The sequence below is a fragment of the Gekko japonicus genome, unplaced genomic scaffold (genome assembly GCF_001447785.1).
Source record: "Gekko japonicus isolate JY-2015 unplaced genomic scaffold, Gekko_japonicus_V1.1 scaffold1908, whole genome shotgun sequence".
Lineage (NCBI taxonomy): Eukaryota > Metazoa > Chordata > Lepidosauria > Squamata > Gekkonidae > Gekko > Gekko japonicus.
The window spans coordinates 274459-288111 of NW_015176032.1; the positions used below are offsets into that span (position 1 = coordinate 274459).

Sequence of the window (13653 nt, forward strand, 5' to 3'; positions counted from 1 at the left end):
TGCTAGGTTGGCAGGAGCTGCTGCCCCACAAAATTTCCCCATGACCCACCAACCCAAGATTTCTGTCTATGGGTTGCCTTGGAAACCCTAGGGGCTTGCCATAAGCCGGCTGTGACTTGAGAGCGCTTCCCACCACCATAGTAGCTGTGGTCCTGTGGGGAACAGAGTTTGCGCAGGCGGAATGCTTTTCATGTTTTATTGGCAGTGGTAGATCTCTGGCAGCTACAGGGTGCGGGGCCGGAAGCCAGACCTTTCCGCCTGACAGGGAAACCGTGGGCTGCCTTCGGCAAAGCAGCGTCCCAGCTTGACATAAAGTGCTGAATGCTAGAACTTGGGGGCATCCTCTCAATTCAACAGGCAGTGGATTTGGGACAGACAACAGGAAGTACTTCTTAGCCACGATGTGTGGTTAGTTTATGGAACGAGGGTTGCCAACCTCCAGGAGAGGCCAGGAGAGCTCCCGGTATTACAACTGATGTCCGGATTACGGGCCTCAAGGGTTGCCAGGTCTTGACTTGGCTGGAGCGGGGGACTTGGGGGGGGAGTTGCATGATACCCCTGACATGATGACATCACGCAGAAAGTGACATCATCGTGCTGGGGACACTCTGGTATTTGGGCAAACTCTATGGTTTTTTTCAGCCTCAAAACCATAGAGTTTACCCAAACAGCAGAGCGTCCCTGAATGGAAACCCCCCAGCATGATGATGTCACTTCTGGGTAACATCATCACATGCACGACATCCCCATTTTGGGGGTGGGGCTTCCCCCACTGGCCAACTGGCCAGCAGCGGGCTGAAGTCCCCAAAATCGGGGTTTCCCCCGGCGCTGCCAGGGGAATGGCAACACTACAGACATCAGTTCCCCTGGACAAAAGGACTGCTTTGGAGGGTGGACTTTGTGACATTATACTCTTTTGACGTCCCTCCCTTCCCCAAATCCCACAGTCCCCGGGTACCTCCCCCCAAAGCTCCAGGAATTTCCCACCCTGGAGTTGGCAACCCTATATGGAACTCCCCGCCACAAGATGCACAGGTGGATGCTTGATGGGAGATGATTTCGAAAGGGGTTGAGTCCAAATCCATGGAGAATGGATCCATCAGTGGTTTTCGGCTGTAATGACTAAATGGATCCTTCGTTTTCAGAGGCAGTGTACCGGTGAATGCCAGTTGCTGGTGCGTGGTGGGGAGGGGCAACCGTGGAGGCCAGCCTTGGTCTCTTTGCTTTGCTTATAGGTTTCCTGGGGATAGCTGTCGGTCTACTGTGGGAAACAAGATGCTGGCCTAGAACGTGCCGTTGGTTGGATCCAGCAAGGCTCTTCCTATATTCTTAAAAAAAAAACCCCACAAAAGGCTCAACATCTGACAATAGCACTACAGATAAGATCAGAATTTCAACACCCAATCCATATGCAAAAGAACCTCCTCAGGAAAGCTCCTCCATAATGACGCAGCCCTACCCCACCTTCCGAGGTAGATATAAATTACCTGCCTACCATTTTTCTTCTCACCTCGACACAGAGAGTACTCCATCTTTCTGTGTTATACCTCTGAGGAGGCCAGTCACAGCTGCTGGCGAAACGTGAGGTCCTACAATGCCATACAGCCTGGAAAATCTACAACAGCTGCAACAGCTACGAAAGGTTCATAGTTCTTCCACATCAGGAAAAGGCCATGGGCTACCTGGGTGGATCATGTCACTGCTTAAGACTGTATTGTAGACTATTATTTCAGAAGGTACCTATGCTGATCTGCAGTAGATTTCAGTCCAGTAATAACTTAGGGATCAACAAGATTTTCAGGGAATGAGCATTCAAGAGGCCAAGCTCCCTTCGTCAGATACAAGTAGGAAGGGAGATATCGGAGTCCTTATATCCCAGTCAGAAGGTGGGAGGCATGTTGCAAAGAAGGAACTCAGGATGTAGAGTTGAATTTAGCTACTGTAGACGAGAGGAGACTGTAGCCTGCAAGTGTACATCATTACCTCCAGCGGCTCCTAAAAAGACCCCCGGTTCCCACTCACTGTACATATTCCCGAACAACAAGTTCTTTCAGGGTTACCGCTTTTCTCGGTCCTTTCTTGGCTTTCCTCTCTTCCAGTTTCTCTTGTAAGGACACGAAGTCCTTGCCCAGGTCGTACGCCAAGGAGATCATCGCTTCCAGCAGAGGCATGAAATACCTGTGGTTGGGATGGTTCTGAAGGCGCAGTAAAGCTCTCTCTCCAAATTCGTAGGCGCTTCTGGAATCGTCTAGGTCTTTGTGGCAGATCAGTATGGCGCAAAGGGTCGGGACCAGAAGAATCGGCCTGTGCTTGATTAGCTTTTCCTGCAGGGGCACGACTTGCAGGAATATTTCCAGACTTTTGGGGTACTGTCCTCCGCGTAGGCAACTGTAGGCTTCCTCCATTTCAGGCCTTATTAAGAAATCGATAAATATTCTCGACGTCTGGATGCATTCCATGGAATAGAGAAGCCGCAGATAATCCTGGAAGGCTAACTTCCTCTCCGTGATAATGTCTTCTGTGAAGTTCCCAGTCAAGCTCTTTTTGGGGAAGGGAACGTCTTCCATTTCATCGTAAAACGTCTTCAAAAGATCTGCGTGCAGCCTTTCAAAATCCGAGTACCGGCGCTCAATTATTGACCTGTCGCTGTCAAAACTGCCCGTTTGGATAATGATGATTTGGTATTTCTAAACAGGAAACAAACCAACAGGGGGGAAAAGAAAAGAAATTGAACATTTTCAAGCATGGCGCAAGTAGAAGGTTGGCGCTGTGGCAAACTCATGACAGCTTCTCAGGTCCGGGTTAGGCCAATCAGAATAGCTTTCTCCCCATCCTGGCATAGGGTTGCCGTTGCCAGCTCTGGGTTGGAAAATACCTGGGGAATTTGGGGGTGGATCCGGGAGAGGGTGGGTTTTGGGGAGGGGAGGGGCTTCAGTATGGTCCAATGCCATAGAGTCCACCCTTCAACACAGCCATTTTCTCCAGGGGAGCTGATCTCTGTCGGCTGGAGATCAGTTGTAAAAGCGAGAGATCTCCAGGCCCCACCTGGAGGCTGGCAACCCTATCCTGGCATGAAAGGGAATCAGTAAGGATGAAGAGCACTACTTGGCTTGGAACAGGGGAAAGTTGTGTTTACGTACTGAGGGTCATGCTTTGTGCGTAGTGGACAAAACCAGTCATTCGAGGATCATGTCCTTCCAGAGCGGATCAACCCCTGATCCCAACCACAAAGCTCTTGATTAGGGATCCTTCTTATTTCATCTCTCCAGTATACCTTGTGCAAACGTACCCCAGTCTAGTCTCCTGACGAAGGCTGTGAGACCAGAAGTTCCCAGTGGGCACATTTCTCCTCCCTTCTCAAGGGGGACCTGATACAGTCCTGCAAGGCCCATACAACAGAGTTGTTCCGCCGAGCCTATAGTTGAGGGCAGCGATGGGTTCCATCATGGATTGGGCTCCTCCTTCTCTCTGTTGTTCTTTTCCTCTCCCCTTTCCTTCTGAGTAGATTGTGTATATATTATTCCCCCCTGAGACTTTATGCCATCTTTTAATTGCATTGTTGCTTTGTATTTATTATGATTTGTATTCTATTTATTGTCATTATGTAGTTATCTTGGATTGTTGGATGTTTTGTTGGTTGTTGTCACCCGCTCTGAGCCTGGTCACAGAAGAGAGAGGGCTATAAGTCTAACAAATGAAAATGAAATGAAGAGAAATTGCCCTCTTTCTTTCGTTTTTAAAAGCCAACTATGGCCAGCGTTCCGTTCGCATCGCTTTTTTTCTTTTTTCGCTACGAAAGTTAATTTGTAAAATATGGGTTTGGAACTAACCGTGGTTAGGAGTCAAGACATGCCCAGTGGGACTTTGCTTTTCCGCCTTTTTCCTTCCCTCACATGCGTGATTTCCCCTATGGCTTTTTTTCTGGGGGAATGCGGCAGAATGGAATTCCGGAACCTCTTTGACAAAATTCTTTTAAAAACGTTTAAAAGTTTGTGAGTTGTCAGTATACATTTTGAAGACCATTTCCCTCTTGAGAGTACCGGCACCTCTTTTTCAAAACAAAAACAAAAACAAAAAAACCCGCCCCCCTTTCTTTTGTTTTCACAGCTAACTATGGCTAGTGTTATGTATACGTCAAAGGGTTTTGGGTTCCCCCCCCTAACTATGGTTATCTCAAACAACATTTTGCAGACTACAGAGTGGACCTAACCATGGCTAATGAAAACACTGATGCCGGTGGTATGCTAACCGCATTGTATGCTAATTACATTGTTATCGCAGCTTTCCCCCTATGAGCTCAGGATAGCATATATGGTTCCCCCCAGTTTTTTTCCCCCTAAACAATTTTTATTCTTTTTCAAAAGGAATACAGAATTTAACATTATAATACACAAATATAGGTTGCTTCACTTAGAGAAGAAAAAAAAAAGAATACTATAGGTTTCTATCTCATATATGGTTATCTCAAACAACAATTTGCAGACTACAGGGTGGAGCTAACCCTGGCTAATGAAAACACTGATGCTGGTGGTACGCTAACCGCATTGTATGCTAATTACACTGTTATCGCAGCTTTCCCCCTATGAGCTCAGGATAGCATATATGGTTCCCCCCAATTCAATAACACTAGGAGGTAAACAAGGCTGAGAGAGATTGACCGGCCCAATGTCATGGCTGAGCAGGGTTCTGGATCTTTCTGCTCCAACACTCTAAACATTACCTCAGACTACCTCTTGATTAGTTAGTTGACTCTGGAAACAAAATGGAGGACAGAATTCCGTGATTAGGCGATAGGCCGAGGCTGTTCGGTATTGTTCCACGTTCCCACATGAGCTTACCACATATTTAGAGAAGGTGTTCTCTACAATTCTGGCAGATGAGATTTCGAAAAGTACTTTGACTGCTCGGAAGCTGCGTTTCTCGTTCCTCCAATATTCCTGAAGCTGTTTTGTCGTCATGGAAGAGCTGGGACTTGGGGAGTTCTTCGGACTTTTGCGAGCACCTGAAATAATATAATCAAGTGTGTCCTGGAGCACAAACCATAACTCAGGTGCCCAGTACCATCTACTCACCTGTAGTAGCTCTCCAAGAGGCTTTTGTTTCCTGATTTAGCCTAAAAAGCCAGAGATGGAACTCAGTATCTTACATATCTGAAGTAGGAGGTGCTCTGCTGTTGGGCCGCAGAGGAGCTGGTCGGCCAGTGTTTGAGACAGGTGGCTGGCCTAGATGGACCACTGGTCTACTTCAGCAGGGCTCTTCTTAGGGTCCTGTGTTCTTATGAGATCCAGTTAGACTGTCCTTATTCCCATCAATCCCCCCCCCCTCCGCCCAAGTACAGGAACATGTGAAGATTGTTAGCCAATGTACCGTTTATTGACCATCACTCTGAAAGTTCCACACACTTTTGATATTGTTAAATAGTGGGTTCCATGGATGAGCAGGCTCGAGTCTAGAGATCAGCTCAACTTTATTTGTGATTTCAGCAAGAGCAAGGCAAGATAGAGCCTCAGCTCTGTTAAACAGCAGGCAATTGCCACACCCAAACACACCCCACTTCCAGTGATAGGCTATTTACATAACATTACTACTAGATTGGTTACTTTCAGAATCCTGGCAGGCTATTGTTCTTGTGCTCCCAGCTCAGCCAGTCTTTGGGGTGATTCAATCAGGAATGATTCAATCCCAATACATAACAGATATTCTCCGTTACCTTCCTAGAACTCTCTTTAAAATAGGGCTGATACATTTACATTCTCTTCCCTTCCCAAAGCTAGACACTCAGGTTGCCTTCCTTCATAGAAATGAGGCCCAGCAGCTTTTGGTGTCTCAGGCCCACCTCTCCAGCCCAGTTGTGTGGAGAAAGTCTGGGCCTTCTTTCTTCCCGCTCTCCCATGAGTCGATCCTCCTCTCTTGGACCTACTTCCTCCTTTAAACCCCACGCCATTGCAAAGAGGTGCCATACCCATATCAAGCCCCTCTCTCTTCTCACATTCTCACTGTATCTGGAGAAGTGAGCAGCGACTCACAAAAGCTCATCCCCTGCCACAAAATTTTGTTAGTCTTTAAGGTACTTCTGGACTCTTGCTCTGCTCTACTGCTACAGACAAACACGGCTACCCATCGATCTATTTAGTACAGTGCAACTCTATTGTCTGGAGCTGCGGTGGCTCAAGTAGTGAAGACGCTGCACTGCAGGTTGTGGAAGGTCGGTAGTTCAGCAGTTTGAGACCCAAGTGTGCCGCATGACGGAGTGAGCTCCCGTCTCTAGTTCCAGCTCCTGCCAACCTAGCAGTTCGAAAGCAAGAAATTGCAAGTAGATAAATAGGTACCGCTTTGGTGGGAAGGTAACAGCGTTCCGTGCCCCTTGGTGTTTAGTCATGCCGGCCACATGACCACGGAAATGTCTTCGGACAGCGCTGGCTCTTCGGCTTTGAAACGGAGATGAGCATCGCAACCCTAGAGTCGGATTCGACTGGCTTTCGAGCAAGGGAACCTTTACATTTACCTTTACCTAACTCTATTGTCTATGTAGAAAAGCCCTCTTTATCTTTGGGCATGTTCTTTTCAAGCTGGATTGATGTTGGAGATGCATTCTATTTAAAACATTGTAAGCTTGGTGCCCGTTTACTCCCACGGGTCTTTTCTTTTTGTGAATGTAACAGAAGGGCTTTAAATAAACATGCCCAAAGATAAAGTGTTATGAAACTAGCCAGTGGATACGACTATATATTCTCTCGAAAAAGGAACCTTGAAACGAGCGTACTGATTATATCTGGAAACCACGTTGGGGACTTCTTTGACACAGTCTGGAGAACGTCTTTGACATATCATGGACTTTGGACCGTCTTGACATTTTTTTGTGATTGAAATGGACTGCTTAGAGCAGTGGTGGCGAACCTTTTAGAGACCGAGTGCCCAAACTGCAACCCAAAACCCACTTATTGATCGCAAAGTGCCAACACGGCAATTTAACCTGAATACTGAGGTTTTACTTTAGAAAAAACAACTCATACATTAACTTAAGATGATCCAAAGAAAGTAAGGAAAGCAATCCCAAACGCTTTCATTTACTTAACATTATTTGGCAGAGAATTCGACACTTTAATGATGGCCTGGGCCTGGCTGGGGCGATGGCACGCGTGCCCGCAGAGAGGGCTCTGAGTGCCACCTCTGGCACCCGTGCCATAGGTTCGCCACCACTGGCTTAGAGTATTGCTTGTTTGGGATTTCCCCCTTTGTTATAAATGCTATGAATGAAATATTCTATTGTACAGGTGTTGTGTCACTTCAGTAATTTATGTATTTCCTTCCATTTATATCCCGCCCTCCCCCGCAAAGCAGGCTGAGGGCGGGTTCCAGCCTATCATAATCTGCTGAGTGCAGATTTACATCATAAAAACAGAATAACAAAATACATACAATAAATTAAGTACAACACTAAATACTTTAAAATAAATTATACCTCAGGCAGACGCATGAGAGTGACTCATTGGGGGGAGGAGGGGAGAGGCCAGATTGAATTGGATACCCGCCGGCTCAACTGGAGCCTGGTGGAAGAGCTCCGTCTTGCAGGCCCTGCGGAACTGTAAAGCTCTCACAGGACCCTAATTCCTGATGGGAGCTCATTCCACCAGTGCGGAGCCGCCACTGAGAAGGCCCCGGCCCTAGTTGAGGCAAGTCAGATATCCCTATTACACTTGTATTTTTTGTAAAATATTTGAACCTTTATTAAGATTTTTGAAGGCTTGTTGTCAGTGTTCCCTCTAAGCTGAGTTAGTGTGAGCTAGCTCACGGTTTTTTAGCCTCTGGCTCACACATTTTTGTCCTCGCTCAGGAAGGAGGGCTCCAGAGCAGACTAATTTATGCAGTAGCCAAATTGCTAACTCACAACTTTAATGCCAGTAGCTCACAAAGTAGAATTTTTGCTCACAAGGCTCCACAGCTTAGAGGGAACATTGGTTGTTGTATTTAGATATTGAGCGTCTCTTACTCACGGTGTATCTCCCTAGTTGTTGGGTCCTACCACTGTGATTTTTTTGTCTGTTACCATTCCAGGGGGAGGGCACGATGGAGAAGGCACGTGTATGGCTGTTATTGGTGTTGCCCATTGGCAGGTTGGCACCAGCAGAAGACCTTGCTCAGATGAGCGAAACTGTCGTAAGAACACAAGAGACGCCAATGTTGGATCAGGCCAAAGGCCCATCCAGTCCAACACTCTGTGTCACACAGTGGCCAGAAATACCAGTGCCATCAGGAGGTCCACCAGTGGGACCAGGACATTAGAAGCGGTGCATAGGAAGAGATCAGACACTACAGACGTTGCTAGAAGGACAGCCTGCCCCAAACTCAAGACAACTTCATATGGTCATGCATGACCTGAATAGTAAGATGGCAGGTAATAAATCTTTACTTTGGAGGGGGGGGGAGACGTCATTGGCAAATGTATATTTTGGAGCTGGCACTTGAATATCACCCCCAAGGTGGGTTTTTCTTACTGGGTATGTCATCTGTTTTGCCTGGTATTCATGTGAAGCCATTTCCTTAGAAGTTCCTATTTTCAGCTGCCAAATGGCAGGCCGCTGAGTGCTATTTCAGTTCTGACGCCGATGGTAATTTCTATTTGAGCTGCATTAAATTTGGCGTAACTCAGGGCAACCAGAGGCAAAACCCAGCAAGGCGTATCTCCGGGCCTCACCTGTGAGCTCGCCGGTTTCTTTCTGTTCCCGGTTTGCTTGAAAGGAAGTCAGGACCTCGTACCCGTCGTCTTCGTCTGAATGGGCGGCTGCAGGAGAACCGGGCGTGACCCCCGTTGCTTCTTGTTGGTGGCTTTTTCCGGGGTAGGGCTGGCCTCCCTCCATGGCAGAGCTGTCCGCAAAGGGAACCAAGAGCACTTGCGTTAGAGCTGCCAACTCCGGCCTGGGAAATCCCTGAAGATTTGAGAATGCTGCCTAGGGAGGGCGGAGTCAGGCCCGTAGCCAGGATTCTTTTAAAATTTGGGTGGCCTTTAAATAAGTTGGGGGGGGCACCCCTTACACCCCCCCAAGGGAGCGCTCAAGGGAGCGCCACAAATAAAATAAAACATTGGAAGTCAGAGGGGCCTTGATCAATGCTCCCTCTAAGCTGTGGAGTCTTGTGAGCAAAAATTCTCCTTGGTGAGGTACTGGCATGAAAGTTGTGAGCGGGCGAATTGACTATTGCATAAATTAGTTTGCTCTGGAGCCCTCCTTCCTGAGCGAAGACAAAAATGTGTGAGCCGGAGGCTAAAAACCTGTGAGCTAGCTCACACTAACTCAGCTTAGAGGGAACACTGGCCTTGATCAATGCTCCCTCTAAGCTGTGGAGCCTTGTGAGCAAAACATTTTCCTTTGTGAGCTGCTGGCATTACAGTGGTGAGCGAGCGATGTGGCTGCTGCATCAATCGGTTTGCTCCGGAGCCCCATCCTTCCCGAGCTAAGATAAAAATGTGTGAGCCAGAGGCTAAAACACTGTGAGCTGGCTCACACTAACTCAGCTTAGACGGAACACTGGCCTTGACAGTAAATCAGGGGGGCGGGCCCCAAGATGCCCCACTGTAGCTACGGGCCTGGGCGGAGTTTGGGGCTGGGAGGGGGTCAGCATGGATCTGATGCCATAAAGTCCACTCTCCAAAGTGGCCATTTCCCGTAGGGTTGCCAACCTACAGGTGGGGGCTGGAGATCTCCTGGAATTACATCTGATCCGATTAGAAGAAGAAGAAAAAGAAGAAGAGGAGGAGGAGGAGGAAGAGGAGGAGAAGATTGGATTTATATCCCACCCTTCACTACCCGAAGGAGTCTCAGAGTGGCTTACAATCTCCTTTCCCCTCCCCACAACAGACACCCTGTGAGGAAGGTGGGGCTGAGAGAGCTCTCTCTGTCGAGGACCGCTCTTGAAGGAACAGCTCTGAGAGAACTTGTGACTGACCCAAAGTCACACCAGCAGCTGCATGTGGAGGCGCGGGGAATCAAACCCGGTTCGCCCAGATTCGAGTCTGCGCTCCTAACCACTACACCCAACTGGCTCTCTTACCCAGATGGTTCATTATTTATTTATTTACTTACTGAAAACATTTATTCCACTTTTCCTGGAGAAAACCGGCTGCTTTGGGTCGTACGGCATTATACCCTCCCTTCCTTAAACCCAACCCTCCCAGGCTCCACCCTCAAATCCCCAGGTATTTCCAAAGCCAGGATTGGTAGCCCTAAGGGGAACTGATCTCTGTAGTCTGGAAATCAGTTGGAATTCTGGGAGAGCTCCAGGCCCTGCCTGGGGGTTGGCACCTCTAAGCATGCATACTTTTGGATGTGCCTAGGTTCTGGATTTGCTTTTCTGGCTTAGAGTCTGGATCGGTTTGGTAAACTGAACGGGTGTAACTGTGTCGGATGCCTTCGAAGACTTGCCTCCCGGGAAGGGAAGAAGGAACGGAGAGCGAGGGGGAAATCTTCCGAAGAAGTAATTCTTCCAGAGGACAGTTAATATGCAGTATTGGCACCTATCAGCTCATGATAGGGAAGGGGAAGGCAAACGGTGGCCTAAATTATGACCAATTTATCTATCTGGGTACTCAAAATATTTTTAGGCTACTCTTTCCATACAAAAGGCTCGAGGCGGCTTAGAAGCGTAGGAACATGAAACGATAAAACAACGTTAATGAGCACCGATTAAAGGGGGGCAGGTCAAGTCCTTGAACGCAGCAGATAAAAAAAGGCATTCAGCGTGGTGGAAAACAAAGATCAAACAGTATGCTAAAACAATTCCGCTCCAGCTCAGAGCGGTGACTAGAGAGCAGATAAAATGTACTGTGTAAGCAGATGAAAATGGAGGGCAAAAGACAACACACGAAATGACAACAGAAGGGAAGGAGAACCCATTCCCTCACTTTCGTGATGCGTTCGCCAGCGACTATTTTGAAAAGGCCACGAGGGCACGATTGGATAATGATTTATTATATGGCTGCCCAGGACTTTTTTTGTAGAAAAAGCCCAGCAGGAACTCATTAGCATAATAGGCCACACCCAACAGCAGAAACCCATTAGCATATTAGGCCACACCATGACATCACATTTCATTAGCATATTAGGCCACACCCCCATGTTACCAGAAGTGTGGTCATCCGGCCACACCCACCTTTTGCTTCTTATTCTGTGTTTACCTTGTTTGTTGTCAAAACCCAGGGCTTTTTTTGGAGCAGGAACTCCTTTGCATGTTAGGCCACACACCCCTAATGTAGCCAATCCTAATGAGTTCCCGCTGATGGGTGTGGCCTATTATGCTAACGAGTTCCAGCGGGGCGTGGCCAACTCGGGAGCCAGCCGGAACTCCGTTCCTGTGCGTTCCTGCCCAAAAATAGCCCTGTGGCTGCCAACCTCCTGGGGATGACTGGAGATCTTCTTTGATTACAACTGGTCTCCAGGCAACAGAGATCAGTTCACATGGAGAAAATGGCTGCTTTGGAAGGCGGGCTCTGTGGCATTATACCCTAATGAAGTCACCCCCCCTCCCTAATCACCCTATGGGCCTCTGTTTCTAGGGTGGCCAGGCTGCTGGTCAGGGTCTTCTGGCATGCTGGTACGCCCATGTGCCGCGATGATGTCACCCGGAAGTGACGTCATCACACTAGGCATGTTGTCAGGGGACGCTCTAGCAATTGGCCGGAAAACTCTATGGTACCATAGAGCTTTTAGGGTGATCGCTAGAGCACCCCCCCAGGTGACGTCATCGTGCTGGGCATGTCGCCACGGTCCCACCGCGATCCTGGCACTTTGGGGGTGGGGTTCCCCCCACCAGTCAGATCTAGGTTGGCGGATCGGGGGGGGGCTATAGCAGGCAAACCCCTGCCCCGCCAGGGAACCTGGCAACCCTATCTGTTTCCTGCCTCACAGTTTGGGCACTGGGCCCAACTCTTCCTTATGGTGAGAGAGAGGGAGACAGAACCACTTACGTACCTCCCCCGGTCACATCTTTGCACCGGAAGCTGCGATAGCCAAATCACAAAACGAAATAGATTGTTTTTTTATTTTAAAAGTTGGTTATATTAACAGTTTACCTCTCCTCTCATCCATTTTATCCTCACAACAACCCTGTGTGGTGGGAAAGGCTGAGAGAGAGTCACTGGCCCAAGATCACCCAGCAAGCTCCCATGGCACAGTAGAAGAGCAGAATTTTATACCCCACTTTTCTCCACCCCAAGGAGTCTCAAAGTGGCTTACAATTGCCTTCCCGTTATTCAGGGCTATTTTTGGGCAGGAACGCACAGGAACGGAGTTCCGGCTGGCTCCTGAGTTGGCCACGCCCAGCAGGAACTTATTAGCATAACAGGCCACGCCCAACAGCAGAAACTCGTTAGGATTGGCTACATTAGGGGTGTGTGGCCCAGGGGTCATTTCGTAGAAAAAGAGCTAGGGGAACTCATTAGCATAACTTATTAGCATATGCCATACCCCCTGACATCAGGGGCCCGGCGGTGGACCTGCAAGGCCAGAGGGAGTGCGAGGAAGCCCCGCCAAGGCCCTCCCTGGCCCCAGGCAGGCAGGGGTGGGGAGAGGCGGGGAGGAAGCAACTTACCCTCCCTCTTCTCCTGCCTCCTCCTGGCTGAATGAGGGCCGGAAGCGGGGCGGCCGGAAGCAGGGGGCAGGGCTTCGTCATGTGCCCCGCCCCCCGTACCTCACCCGGGTTCCCCCGTGTTCCCCCCCAAAGTGACCTCTGGTGTGGCCTAACATGCAAAGAAGTTCCTGCTACAAATAAAGGCCAGAGTTTTGACAACAAACAGAATAAGAAGCAAAAGGTGGGTGTGGCTGGATGACCACAGTTCTGGGAACACGGAGGTGTGGCCTAATAGGCTAATGAGCTCTGGTGCCAGGGGTGTGGCTTAATATGCTAATGAGTTTCTGCTGTTGGGTGTGGCCTATTGTGCTAATGAGTTCCTGCTGGACTTTTTCTACCAAAAAAGCCCTGCCGTTATTTATTTATTAAATCATAGAATCATAGAGTTGGGAAGGGGCCATACAGACCATCAGAGGACGGCAGAAGACAGGAAGGCCTGGCGTGATCTGCCCCATGGGGTCGCAAAGAGTCAGACTCGACTGTGCGACTGAACAACAACAACAACAACATACAGGCCATCTAGTCCAACCCCCTGCCCGATGCAGGACCAGCCTAGAGTACCCCTGACAAGGGTTTGTCCAGCCTCTTCTTGAAAACTGCCAATGAAGGGGAGCTCACCACCTCCCTAGGCAGCCGATTCCACCTTTGAACCACTCTGACCATGAAAGGCTTTTCCCTAAAATTCAACTTGCTAGGCTGCCCTTCCCTGCAAGCAGGGCTCAGGGCGGCTTACATCAAGTTAACATAGCGATACTCCGTTAAACAACAACTAAAACCTACTAAAAACAATATTCTTCATACAACACAACTTCACTGTTTAAGATGGCGAAAAAATCTCTGTTCCCACCAGCTCCTTGAGTAAAGGGGTGTGGAGGGCTGGGTAGGAGGGATGAGAGCAGAAATCATTTCGGGGGGGATCGCGGGGGATCACAGTTCCCCCGGGTGAGGTACGTGGGCGGGGCACATGATGAAGCCCCGCCCCCTGCTTCCGGCCGCCCTGCTTCCGGCCCTCATTCAGCCCGGAGGAGGCAG

At 48.9% G+C, this 13653-nt stretch overlaps 1 protein-coding gene across 1 annotated transcript; it reads right to left on the minus strand.

Annotated features, from left to right (window-relative positions):
* Positions 1 to 2018: 2018 nt before the first annotated feature.
* LOC107123383 (sorting nexin-20-like) lies at positions 2019 to 8858 on the minus strand. Its single transcript, XM_015426623.1, has 3 exons — positions 8696 to 8858; positions 4839 to 5002; positions 2019 to 2687 (listed from the first exon to the last, which is right to left on the minus strand). The coding sequence occupies exons 1-3, from the start codon at positions 8856 to 8858 to the stop codon at positions 2019 to 2021; spliced, it is 996 nt and encodes a 331-aa protein (XP_015282109.1).
* Between the last annotated feature and the right edge of the window lie 4795 nt (positions 8859 to 13653).